General features: G+C 35.4%; 1 protein-coding gene across 1 annotated transcript; it reads right to left on the bottom strand.

Annotated features, from left to right (window-relative positions):
* Window positions 1-2,634: 2,634 nt before the first annotated feature.
* On the bottom strand, window positions 2,635-13,308 carry LOC125876335 (bifunctional dethiobiotin synthetase/7,8-diamino-pelargonic acid aminotransferase, mitochondrial). Its single transcript, XM_049557501.1, has 14 exons — window positions 12,542-13,308; window positions 11,193-11,363; window positions 10,722-10,983; window positions 10,300-10,383; window positions 9,531-9,651; window positions 8,634-8,782; window positions 8,084-8,178; window positions 6,885-7,000; window positions 6,664-6,810; window positions 5,779-5,912; window positions 5,536-5,667; window positions 5,214-5,348; window positions 3,870-3,982; window positions 2,635-2,984 (listed from the first exon to the last, which is right to left on the bottom strand). Exons 1-14 carry the CDS (start codon window positions 13,255-13,257, stop codon window positions 2,819-2,821), a joined length of 2,541 nt encoding a protein of 846 aa, XP_049413458.1. The 5' UTR covers window positions 13,258-13,308; the 3' UTR covers window positions 2,635-2,818.
* Window positions 13,309-13,777: the final 469 nt, after the last annotated feature.

Raw genomic sequence — 13,777 nt, forward strand, 5'->3', positions numbered from 1 at the left:
ATACTTCTTAATTTAATAATTAAATTGTACATGAGAATTTTAAAATTCGAAGAAATAATCTTTTAAATCTTTCTTATTTGAAATTAGAGCCGTTAATTTGGGTAAAGATTTTTTTTTGGTAACTAAACACATTAATTACCAAAGTAGTAATGTACAACTCAAAAAAGAAATATAACATCAGGCCTTACTCTAACTCTGCAGACTAACCTAGTAAATCACTATGCATAATCTCCCTATCTCCTAACCACAATTTGCTAAACTGGATAATAATTCAGTTGATTCAAACACCTAGCTATCTTTCCATGCATACTTGCTCGAACATAAATCTCTTGAATAATCTTTCTCACAATGATATCCTCGCAACGACGTATATTTTGAAAAACTCTATGATTTCTTTCCATCCACAATTCATAGATAGAGGCATCAAGTGTCATTCTGAAAATAGTAGTAGCATTGCCCTTACCTTTGCACATTGTTTCATATCACTGTATTTCTCCACCCTAGTTTATCGCCTATCGATGGATTCCTTGTCAATGCAATACTTTTCTCCACACATAGGAAGCTACAAAACACTCAAAAAATAAGTGCTCTATATTTTTCCTATTCGATATCACGGAGAGGACATAGAGGGCAGACCTGCATTTCCCATTTTAGCCTCCCATCTTTAGTATATAGTCTACCATGAATAGTCACGTATAAGATGAGTAACCACTTTGGTAAGCCTAGATTGTTGCACATTAGTCTCCTCCGAGGCACACTAGGATGGACACCTATCAATTTCTGGTACATCACTTTGATTGAGAACGTGTGTATCTGTAGCAACTCAATTTTAGTCATACCTACCTCTGTAATGTATTTTTGCGCCTTCAATATCTTTTGAACTATCCAACATGCTTGCTTTGGCATTGTACCCCACGGTGATCCACTTTTGCCATAGTATATATGAACCCGAGCGAAGATTTTTGGAGCCTATTTTTAGAAAGAAAAAAAACCTTTTAGCCTGGTCCGGATAAGCCCGTTGGTCTGTGGGACTTGAGCAATATGCGTTGGACCGGTCTGTGGGATAAATAAAATAAAATAAAATATTAAAAATAACAAAAGTTCAAACTCAAAGTCTATTTAAGTTTGAATTATTAAACTTTAGAATCACCAAACGTGATGTACTTAATATTCCTATTACTACCATATCAAATCATCATTCAACATGATGTACGTGTTCTCGCCAAGTATGGAAGTTGCATCCATTATGAAAATATTCAAACACTTGTAGCTAGTCAAAATTGGTGGCATGATTTTTCTCAAATTAATATATTTTTTTTATATATTTAAATACTATACGTAGTTTTTAAATTTAGTTATTTTAATGATATTGTATAAATCGTAGATGAATATGATAATGTCTTGTCAATATTTATGTTAATATTTTTAAATTATAATTGAATTTAAAAAAATATAAAAAAATATACTTTTAAAAAAAGTGGGTTGACTCGGCATGGCCCGCAACCCACGAACTGGTAGGTTGGTTTGCCTGTTTTCTGACCCACAAAAAATAGGTCTGCCCCACCCAGTCCGTTAAATCCAAAGCATGTATGGGCTAAGTTCGAATTGGATAGCCAACCCACATTAACAACTCTATTTGAAATCTAATTTTATAGTAATCTGATTTAGACTTTTTTGTTTTTTCCTCAAATATGGTATGTGTAAACTCTTTTATATAAGTAACTAAAAGTATATTAATCACATGTGTTAACAAGTAAAATTATAATCAAGTTTAGACATTTGTTATTTTCTTAAGTAAACAAACATGAAACTACAAAAATACTATGAGACTGTGACTAAATAAAAGCACAAATTGTAAGCACTTTTTAATTTACATGAAGTTGTTTGGTCGAAATACAAGTTATACAACGACTAATAATATATAAATTGTAATTGATGAATTGTAAGCACAAAAATTATAATGCATATATTATTTCTTTTTATATTTTTGATTTGTAATAGAAATTAGCATATTCAATAAAATAAGGCAAATGACATATGTTTGTAATTTGTCATTGACAAGTGCCTGTAAATCGCATTTTGTAAATGCGATTTATAAGTCTTTTTTTTAATGGATGTGATTTATAGATCACATTTAGAAATCGTGATGTATCGTCATAATTATTAAGTCACATTTAATAAGTTATTAGTCATATTTGGCATAGGCAATATATAATTCTTTCAGAAACTCCGATTTCAATATATTTTGTAACTTGTAAGTAGCATTTGATAAAGAGTGATTTTTATAAATAATTTTCATAATTGTGATTTGCAAGTGACGTTTAACTATTATGAATTGAATTGACACGTTTGTTAGTCGTATTTGATAATATGTTTTATAAGTCACTTTTTATAAATATGTTTTGTAAGTCATGGGTCCATGATTTGTTAATCGCAATACTTAAGTTTTGCAACTTCAAATACTCAAAAACTACACTATTTTTGAAAGATACGACACAGCCCAATCAGCATTTCTGAAGAGAGTGCCATCAGCACAAGTTTTAGGAGGGTCTTGGCTTGTATTATGTATTTATTTGTCTATTCTCGTTATGTCTATATTGTGTTAACTCCATGGGTAGGACTGAATATAAGGTATTCGAATATCCAAAAATTGGTAGTTATTAAATCCGATATCCAATCCAAAATCCATAAATTTTAAAAATAAAATTCCAAGTCTAATCTATAATCCAAAAATCTAAACCAAACATCCAAAAAGTTTGGATTTTGTGTTGACCGTTATGCCCACCTCTAGTGAACTCCTGAGCATAGATTCACTGGTTTAGAGCTCCTCAAGTCTTGAATACACCTTGTTTAACAAGTTGCTGCAACTCTGAGGTGATGTGCAAGGCCCACACATGAGATAAATGACATTGCCAAGAGGCCTCATATAGATTCCGTCTTCGCGGAGCTTCTGAAGGAGAGATCTAGCATACAGAGAAGCATACCTGCATGTTTTGAGACAAAATTCAGCTTCATAAGTATTGCAAAAAGATGCAGTACAAGCAAGATAAAACCAGAACTGTCCACTTCATAGTTTTGGTGACAAATCTATATAGAAACTGATGCCGGCACTACAACAAACTGTTTCAGAAACACTTATTAGTATCAGATAATGAGTAAGATAACAACAGTTGTGCATATGGTAACTGACTAATTTTGCGATATATCTAAGAAAGGAACTGACTTTTATGGCGTTCTTGCTAATCAAATACCTGCACTACAAATCAGATGTATAAACATTGATTCTTTTATGATTAACTTCAAATACTAGTTCTTTTCTTTTTTGAGGAGGTAAAGTAATTTTATTGATACAGTAGCACAAAGGATGTGTTATAGGAACTGTACAATGTTGTCGAAGCAAAACAACAAAAGTAGCAAAAGTATTCCCTATCTAGTCCAGTATGGATTCTAACATCTGCAACACTAATTCAACCTCATTTAGATTTTCCAGCTAAGCAAAACAAAAGTATACAATTAGACTTTAACTTGTTGACAGAGTCATACACTAGTTTTTTCATCTTCGACCAGAAATTGGCCAAACAGTGTTCGCCTTTGGGAAGGCAAATAAGTCCCTCATGTAAGTTATGCATGCTATTACCAATGAATTATGCATGTCAAAAAAGCAGTCTCTAGATAGTCAGATATGTCTTAAATAAGCTTCTAAATGATTCTTAATTGGAGCTCTATGTCACAGCTTATATATGGTGCACCACTTTAATATGGTATTTAAGGTAAGCATAAGAATTTCCATGTTTAAACAATCACTGCATTGACAATCAAAACGAATAAGAAAACTTCTAATTTACAAGAAAGTAGAATAGACTGCATACCCAGCATTAGAGCCTTCTGCTTGAAGTTCCAATGCACATAGAGTCCCCAACACAACCACTCTATGCACTGCTGGAAGTAAGGAAATTTGTCTCACCATGTCTAAATCCCACAGCTGCAAACATCCAAGAAATGAAGTGGGAAACACAAAATAACATGTTAAAAACAACATGTTGGGAATTCATCTTTTATAACAGGCCCCTTTTCAATTTCTTTTACAAGGTGACCTAGCGTGCTGCAGTGTTTTCCTAATTTTTTGTTCAAATTAATCGGTGGATAAAGGTAGAAATTTGGGTCAATGTAATGACTCTGGATACTTTCTTCAGTATAATTTGAATTAATGGCACAAAGAACCTATGTTACGACAAATAGATTCATTTATGGGTATGTGTGTAGCACGGGTGTGTGGAAGTATGCATAGTTACAACAGGTCTTTTGCTACATTTCAGTGGCTTTTACAAAGAATCAGCACGGAATACCCACACCTAATCAAGGCAAATGAGGGATCCATCTAATGTGGCAAAACTCAAACGGCAATTTTAAAGTCGATCAAAATCACACTTGGTGCTCTAGAGTGTGCCCCAATTTTTTTTATTGATGACAAGGGAAACCCGCAGCCGCTACCCTTTGGGTGCGCACAGGGTAAAACCCCCGCTCCTATGCAATAGCTCGCAAACCACATAGGAGAGGTAACCCACACTAGGCAAGCCCAGTGCGACGAGCTCGACCCAGAAGTCAAACCCCTTGCTTTCGCTGGCAAGGGGTTTCGAACTTGAGACCTCCAACATGGAAGTCCTAAGCCCAAACCACTAGGCCACCCCGAAGGGTACGCCCCAATTTTATTTTATTTTGAATATTTTGGTATACTACACTAATATGCTAACCCAGCTTCGATAGGTTGCAAATTTATGGGCTCCAATTGTTTGTGCAAAGAAATTTTAATTAGGGAAATTGCATAAATAGCCGCGCACCCCAAAAAATAGCAGGAAGATGTATTATATATACATTTACGTATATAGGTTAGCAGATGTAAATACTTTTGTCCGAGCGGTCAAATGTGTAATTTCCCCTTTTAATTATCCTAGAATATTGTGCTGACTAGTCTGAAACAAGGACATTTACATGTTTCCACCAAAACAGTCTAGGAGACAAAAATCAGAGAACTGTACTTTATCAAGGGAGAAAACAGAAAACTGTTATTAGGGAACTTTCATAAAAATGAGGAGCGACACTGTTTTCGGGAACAGAAAGGGAATGCAACTTTTAGTAATCGTTGTTTTTATAAATGCAAATTCCTAGTGATTAAACTACAATAACATTTATCAGCCAACTGCTTTTTCACATACCTCCCTGAGCAGCATGGCTTCAGATATCAGATTATGATTTGTTTTGGAGTCCTTAAACCATTTGATTGACTTTACAGCAGCTGTACAACCCACTGCATGAGCAGTGTAAGAGTGACCGTGCAAGAGTGCCTGGAGCTGAAGCAAAGGAATGAGGTTACACCACCAATCATATGATGTTATATTTGAGTACTTGAATTGGCCAACCATGAATGAGAAGCAAAAAGGGCATTTTAGCAGATCCAACAAAGTTTTGGCTGAAACAAGTTTTTCGCTCACAGAAGCAAATACTTGACAAGCAGATGGTAAACACTGATGAATATACCTTTGAATCTCCAACAAATGCTTCAAAAACAGCTTCTGATGCTAAAGTGACAGCCAAGGGCACAATGCCACCAGTCATCAACTTGGCAAAACAGGCTATATCTGGCTTACAGCGGATAAACTCCGTAGCAGACTGAAAAAGCAAAAGCCACAAACTGAAATTCCTAAAACCAGAGAATTGATACATCGAGTGATTGGCTAAGAACCCAGAAAACTCATACGTCAAATAATCTAGTAAACAAACCTCTGCTCCCAGACGCCAGAATCCTGTAAAAACCTCGTCAAAAATAACAGGAATTTTTTGATTTCGGCATTCTTTAACAAGTACTCTCTGAAATAGTGGATCAACCATTTCCATTCCTCCAGCACCTTGTATCACTGCAAATAATTGCAAGTAAACCGCATTGCTACAGAAACTTCAAGAATCATTACGAATGGCATAAAATATTCTTAATTAATTGTCACCATAGACATTAAAGAAAATCATTAAGGGGTCATTTGGTAGAGTGTATTAGAAGAAATAATGCATGCATTAGCTTTGTGTATTAGTACTACCTTGTTTGGCAAGCATTAGTTATACACTCGTATATTGAGGTGTGCATTACTAATGCATGCCAATTTCCCCTCAAACCCTTTTTTACATCTTTTCCGTCATATTTGTGGAGGGTATCTTTGTAAATAAATAATTATAAAATAAATTATGCAATACATGCTATTTTTAATACACCAAACCAAATAATGCATAAGAAATGATCTTTGCATAACTAATACAAACATTACTAATACACTCTATTTAGCATTATTCTTATACACCCTACAAACGACCACTAAGAATATTTTACACAATATTACTTGTTTGTTTAGTAAGTTATAATAATAATTCCATAAATTAGAATTTTTTTTTAATCTCATATAACCAAAAACTCCTATATGGAAAGCCATTGCGCATGTTTTTCACCAAAAATTTCAAAAAGAAAAGTAAACCATATATGATAAAGGTTATGAAAGAGAAAGATAAAAAAAAGTAAATGCATCTAGAATTATGTAAAGCATGAGTCGTGAGCAAGAAGGAAAAGATGGAGGGGAAGAAAAGACCAAAAAGAAACTTGTGCATATGTCAAAGTCTTGCCTGGTTCTATAATCAATGCTCCAGTCCGAGTAGATCCGCTTGAGTCAATAATTAGCTGTAGTGTTTTCCATATATACAAGTGATATATATCAGCAAGATTTGAAGTGTCACGGCTTTCCTTGAAAATGTTCTCGCGCAAACTGAAAGCTGAAAAGAAAACCAATGCTTAGATTATTGAAAAACTGAAATAAGAATATCACCAGAATTTACGCTTCACTTACTCAAATCTTCAAGACTGGGTTTAAGAGTTTCAATCTCCTGAGGAAGGCTAAGTTTCCAAACACCATCACGCATGGCAACTGTCGGTGGATCTAAAAAATGACCTCTTCCTTTATACCTGCAAATTTACAATATGTTCAATACTTCAGATTTTACCTAAGGACAAAACTGTAAAGATATCATGGTCACCCTAACTGCAAAGACATACACAATCTGACATGGAATGTATGAGTTAAAAGAATAAAAGAATGAAGTTCCTAGATCAAAACAGAACCCAAGAAGATTCACAGTCTGACAACATTAGGCATAGCATATTTCTTTAACCATTATGAACACCGGAAGACATGTACAAGTTTTCTTTTTAATTTCATATACTACTAATTAAACAGCAGTATCAAATTGCTCACACAAATCAGGATGATCATCATGAGCTTCACATAACTACTTAAATAGCTGTAAGTTTTGGCACTTCTTTTTGGGCACTTGATCATGTGGAATATCTTCTTTAAATAGCAGCCCAAGTAATCAGGCATGGCTCTCCTACCAAAGGATCCATTCTGCCATGCATTTTAAGTAAAGCTGGATCAGGCTGATGAATTATTTTCCTATCAAGCAGATCAAGGAAAAGGTCAACTACTCCGATAAAGTTTTTGTTTGTCACCTCTCTATTTTGGAATTCCAAAAGAACAGAGTGGAAGTGTTTGCACCGATTACATCTCACCCCATACTTCACCATATGGATTATGGACAGTCAAATGTATTTCAATCTTCTCAAATAAATAATTTGAGTTTTAATCAAATTGCCAAAGCTGTTCCAAGTAACTTCTAAAACTTGAGCAGAAATACAGCACTCATTACTCAAGTCTATCTACTGACTTTGTTTATGTGCATGCTGCAAGGCAATTTGACCCATGTTCATCATAATTTATTACCAGTAAAATTTGTTGATTTGGAAATGCATGATTTGTATAAATGAAAAAAGAACCCATAATAAAAATGTTTTCATCTTCTAGAGCCTTTGTAATCATGCAGAAATATTTAGTTACGCACAAAATAATTGAATTATCCTGTTTAGTTATGAGTAACTGATATCTAATGGCAATGATAATTCAACCTCCCAAAAGAAATAACAAAATTCTTTTGCAGCAATGAAAAGCTGCCGCCGAAAAAACGAAAATCTTTCACGAAGATAAGGCAATACCATGGTTGCTGGTAAAAACCAGTATAAGGTGATGGCGCCTGTGCTTCCATAGCACCCAAAGTGTCACCGTGGTAAGATCCTCTGAGTGCTAAAACCTGGTTCATGACACAGAAAGCTCCATACATAAACTAGCATTTTGCAATGCATATGATAGAGATACTACATGCTTTGATGTCAAGTTTGTGAAAGGGAAGAAACTTGAGTACTAGGTCTTCTAGCATCTTCCAGCAGCATCTGACCTTACAAGTTACAACTAAATGCCAAGTGCCAGCCGAAAGCAAGACGGCTTAATATGGTGAAGAAAATAAAACGAGTGATTTGAAAAGCTACTTAGCTTTTGCTCAAACTTGACAATAACTGAAATGTCAGATCTTTACAAGCACCCAATTGGACTGGTGCATTGATCATTCCTTGTTCTCCAAGTACATTAAGTAAATGAAGTGGCCCTTTTCAACAGTGAAAACTGATACTTTGGGACACATTTGGCCAATCAACATTATCAACTCAACAGATAAAACAAAGTGCAACTACTTGGTTAAGTATTACCCACCTTTAAATCAACACGACTTTCAGCATTCTTAGCCACCAAATCATCAGAGACAATCTTGTGATCAAACAAGAACTTCCGTAGTGCCATTTTAAGAGCAATTTCAATTGCAGTAGAGCCATTATCTGAAAAGTATACTCTCGATGCCCACCCTACAAAAACAAGGTTGTTAGAGAACTAATCTTCGTGCAGTCTGGAAATGTTTAACATTATTTGGGTATACAAGACATGAAAAACACTATGGCACACAAGAATTGTTACAATAGCATTTCATAAGATCAGATACAGTCTTAACTAAAAAATTTGGAGACAAAAATCTAAGAAATACGAATTAGGACATTTGAAAAGAAACAAATGAAAAGGAATTCCAATATTTTCCTATCGGCACATCATGTAAAAATAGTTTTCATGGTTATGGAACAAGCATAAAGGAATGTACGATTCCAAAACATCTCAACCAATTTTCAGAATTTTCAAGCCACGGAAAAAATATAAGCATAAAAGCTAAAATCGAGGCATTACTTGCCTATATAGGTAGTATTTAACTGCTTATGTTTAGATGGTTAGGATTCTTGCCAAACAATTTTTTTTTGAAGGTAAACTTCTTGCCGAACATGTAGGAATAAAACAGATTACCGGTTGATAAAGATGTGAACACAGAACCACATGAAAAAATTGCTGCATGAACAATTAGCAACATGGTCCCTCAAAGAGCTGTAATCAAGAAAAACTACAAGAAACTCAAATAAATATAAAGATTGAATTCATGTAATACATGCTCTCTCATGGAGAAATACAAAGAGTTTCAATGATAAGAACACTGATTAGCCTCATAACTCCAGCTCGCTAATTTCACTAAGAAATAACAAGGCAAGCGAGGACAGGGTTTAACAGACAAACCTTTTCCCACACCTTCAAGCAAAAGTTCAGCACATTCCAAAGCCGGCTCGTAAACATTTTCAGGAAACATAACATGCCCATATCTAGCAGTAGCATAACCCATATCTCGTGCAAGCTCAATCTGAAACCATCTAAAGACAAACAGAGGAAATCGAGTTATAGTCTTATATAATGCTAACAATTTAATTAACAGGGTAAAGTCTTAAAGAGAACAAAGCAAAGCATATGCGAACAAATCTAGTATTTTTGCTCCAGGAGATGTCCCTCTAACTGTAAGATAATTTACCAAATAAAGCTTCATTTTTTTAATTTTTATTTTATTTTTGTGGTTTGGTTGTCGTTTTGTCAAGGAAGAACCACCTTCATTCAGCAGCATATAAGGAAAAAGTGTTACCTTTCTCAGGAATTTCGGTTTCTCTGTTTCAGAGCATAGGAAAAAAGTATTAGCAAGGTTACATAATCTAAATTATGTCCAGGCTCGTGATTTCTGCACTCTTAAGCTATCAGGAAAATCATCCTCATTAATTAGCTCATTTAAGGCTCATTGGAGATGATTGCATCTATGATTGATAAGTTTGTGATAAAGGGGATAACTGTTTCAACAAATTGCCAATCATGTTCAATCATATGCATCTCCATTCCCCTTGTTCACTATTCAAACACAAGCATGCACATGCCAAAGAAAAGTTCTCGGTTATAGTGACTTGCTATAAAACAATCATTGAGGTTGGCTAAATTGCTATTAGCAAGGACATATCTACAGACTGACCTGTAAAGTAGCATCAGGTCCCTGTGTCCACCAACTTGCACATGCATCAAATTGTTGAGTGATTAAATCAACATTATTATTAACCTACAGAAAAAGCAGAAAACAAACCAGCGTGTGAGTAGAAGGTTAATACACAGCATAAGAAAGGAATAAACAGTTTCTCTCCTGATAGAAACAGCAGATAGATGGAAGCAGTTGTAACATCAAAAAAGAAGGTGAAAAAGGCTACAGAGGAAAACAAGAAGAATACCAGCAACAATAATATCACTAATATGTAGATAATTTGCAGCAGTCGAAGAGTTTTAGGACAATTATTTCTAGTACCGACTGCTGAGCATATATTTCCAAAAGTACTGTCAGAAATAAACTAGATCAATGACAAAAACAATAGCATATTCATAACTTGAGGTAACATTCACAACCTTGTGCACCGCGAAGTTTTCTCCACACCGTGAATCTATAACTGTCACATTTTCTTCTGGTACAAGTTTGTGTTGAGTAAAGGGCCACCAGAAAATATCATGTGCCTTCCTTGGCATGTTGCGTAATCTAGATGTTCTCTCCAGAAAATCTGACTGCATTATTTCTTCAAGAGAATGAAAAGTAGACAGCGCTTCTTGGAACCACTCCATCAGGTTATTTGACATCTCCTTTGGTATAGGTGGAAGAACAAGCACAGGAACCCTGTCAGCCAAGAAATGAACTGTCAGCTCTTTTTGTTTCATAATGAAAATACATGGAAACAAGATTGGGTGGCACACCCATCGATATTATTAGGGACTAAACTGAAGCAGTAAAGATACTCACGGATAATGCCTAATTACTGGTGTTATGCAATATTTTCCACTTCAAAATAAAAATTCAAGTCAATAGAAAAACAGCTAAAGGTTCACCTTCTCCGTAAGTAAGATGATAATGGGCCCTCATTAACTAGGCCATGGTCTTCAAATATTACAGCAACAACATCATAACCTCGAAGTGTTAAACTTTCATAGGCTGAAATAGTTCCTGAAATACCCCCTAGCCTTCCATCACCAACAAGAATAGCTGGGAAGCGAAAAGGTCTGTAAAAGAAGAAAGCAAATCAAAAATTGGCTGTTGAGCCATAACAACTAAAACTGTGAATCTGCCAAAACACGAAACGAAAAAAAGCTGTTACATTTGAAATGTAAATGCAGCAGTCTCTAAAGTACTTACGTACAAGAGTAACAGCTATTAATATTGTTTTCTTTGAAAGGCATCTAATTTTGGGCAATTCAATTAAACATGATTTGATAACCAATAAAGAAAGATCTTGCTTGCAGTATTATAAGGTTGAGTGTCCACCTCTGCCATTCTTATTCATCTTAGTTTTGAACAATGAACAATGTAAGTAGCATGTATCCTAAAGCTGAGCGTACATTTCTACTGTTTGTATTCAGCTTACCATTGATCTCCTTCTTGATAGGTGAAGTAGTTTAGAAAACTTTGACTTCAAGAAAAATTCTCAACAAGTTCAGGTTGAAAAATCTTTCTTACTTTGCATCTTTAGTGGGCTTGTAATGATGGATTGCTACTTTAGGGGTTCAAAATAAGAGAAGATAGCTAGAAATCATGATGGTATGCTAGAAGTACTGACAGTCACATCGCCTCGTCTACAATTTTTCCTGTCAAGCAATTCCATTTGCCAACTCAATTCATCAAGTAGTAGTCACTAACATAGCGCACTTGAGGCAAAAGTTGCCTACTTATAAGAGGCATCTCACTAAATTAGTCACCAAGAAAATTTCTTCTAGGAATAGTACTAAATACTAATGGTCACATCACTGTTAGGAATGTAAGCTGAGATTTTGACATAGATAACTAACTAGATTCTTTTTGATAACCAATTGACTAGATTCTTCGTTTGTGTTTTTGCTTACTTATGTACAAGCAACTATAATATCGTCAAGTAGGCTTGACATTACAGCACTCTTAACATTAAGCTCATTATACTTTATTCAAAAAAAACATTAAGCTCATTATACTTCCATGGTTCTACCAAGTCAGCGCTAGACAAAATGTATGTTTTCTTTTTCAAGATGAGAACAAAAGCTGTAATCTTTACATTGGAGTACCAGTAAGACTAAAATTCCGGATATATCGTACCTAGTATATTTTCATCTACAAGCCAATTGTGTATCTAAGTACCTAAAATCTGCAGTTAATACTCTCGACATATAGAAAGCTAAAAAATTCCAAGTAACTCGAAAAACCCATGCACCTATACAAGTCGCATTGAAGTGAACCAGATGGTCCTGGACTGGCAACACCACCAGCAGTCTCAATAACACACAAAATTTCACCTTTTTCACTTTCTGATTCACTCCCTAAGCAACCCTTCAACATCCCCAACAACTCAGCATCCTCCACTCTAGCATTTTCCCTCTCCGCCACTAAATGTGGCGATAACGCCTCTTTCCACCCGTACATTGTCTTACAAACCAACTTCGAAAAACCCTTCATCTCAGACCCTTGCAACTTACTTTCCTCATACAACCCCAAATTCACAACCCCATTCCCACAGCTCATATCTTTATCCCTTTCTATTTCAAACCCGCCCACCGAAACAGCTTCTGAAGCTGAAACTGATGCTTTGAGCACATGATTCGAGGCAAAAACAGAGAATTCAGGTCGATTTTGGGAGAAAAATTCAGAATACTTATTATAAACGAAGCGGGAATCTGAGTCCTCGGGGAACCCAGTTTGGACAGGCTTCAAGTAGAGGAATTTACGGTATGGGGAAGAAAGGAAAGAAGTGGAAAGGCCAGCAGAGACTAAGGTTTTCCCTAAGGAAGTGTTGGCAGCCCATATGGTATAGATTGGGTGGCTGAGTGGGTATTCAATGGAGGGCAATGTTGGTCGTGAATGCGTTGAAATAAAGCGGCGTACAGAGTTCCGGGGGAGGATTCCGGCGAAAAGAGTGGTGGGTAGTGACATGGCGGAGGAGGAACCCTAGAGATTCTGTAGACTGTAGAGTGTGAGTGGAAGTGAAGGCAAGGGCTAGCAGTTAAATAATTATTGTGATTTTATTACTGCGCAAACTATATTGCTCAGTGCTCGAACTCATCAAAAATGTTGACCTTGCGTACATGTGAGACAACATTTTTGAGAAATCAATCAATACATAGAAATAAAGTTTAGGTGGTAAAATTATCGTCTTTACTCGATAGCTCGAATTTTAACTAATATTTTGGTAAACATATCATGTTTCTATCATGAAGATCTCCAAGCATGCATAGCTCACTCGCGATATCCATCAAGTTATTAAGTAATTTCATTTCATGAATACTATGCTATAAAGTGAATATTACGTGTTATTTTGATTGTTGGATTGTTTAAGTTGTTTGTTTTGAAAATATAATCAACCACGACAACAATTTTAATATTGCAATAGCCCAAAAAGACGGAGAGATCCACCTTCTGAGCACCCTATAGACAGTCTGGTTGGAGAGAAGTG

This window comes from Solanum stenotomum, chromosome 9 (genome assembly GCF_019186545.1).
Source record: "Solanum stenotomum isolate F172 chromosome 9, ASM1918654v1, whole genome shotgun sequence".
Lineage (NCBI taxonomy): Eukaryota > Viridiplantae > Streptophyta > Magnoliopsida > Solanales > Solanaceae > Solanum > Solanum stenotomum.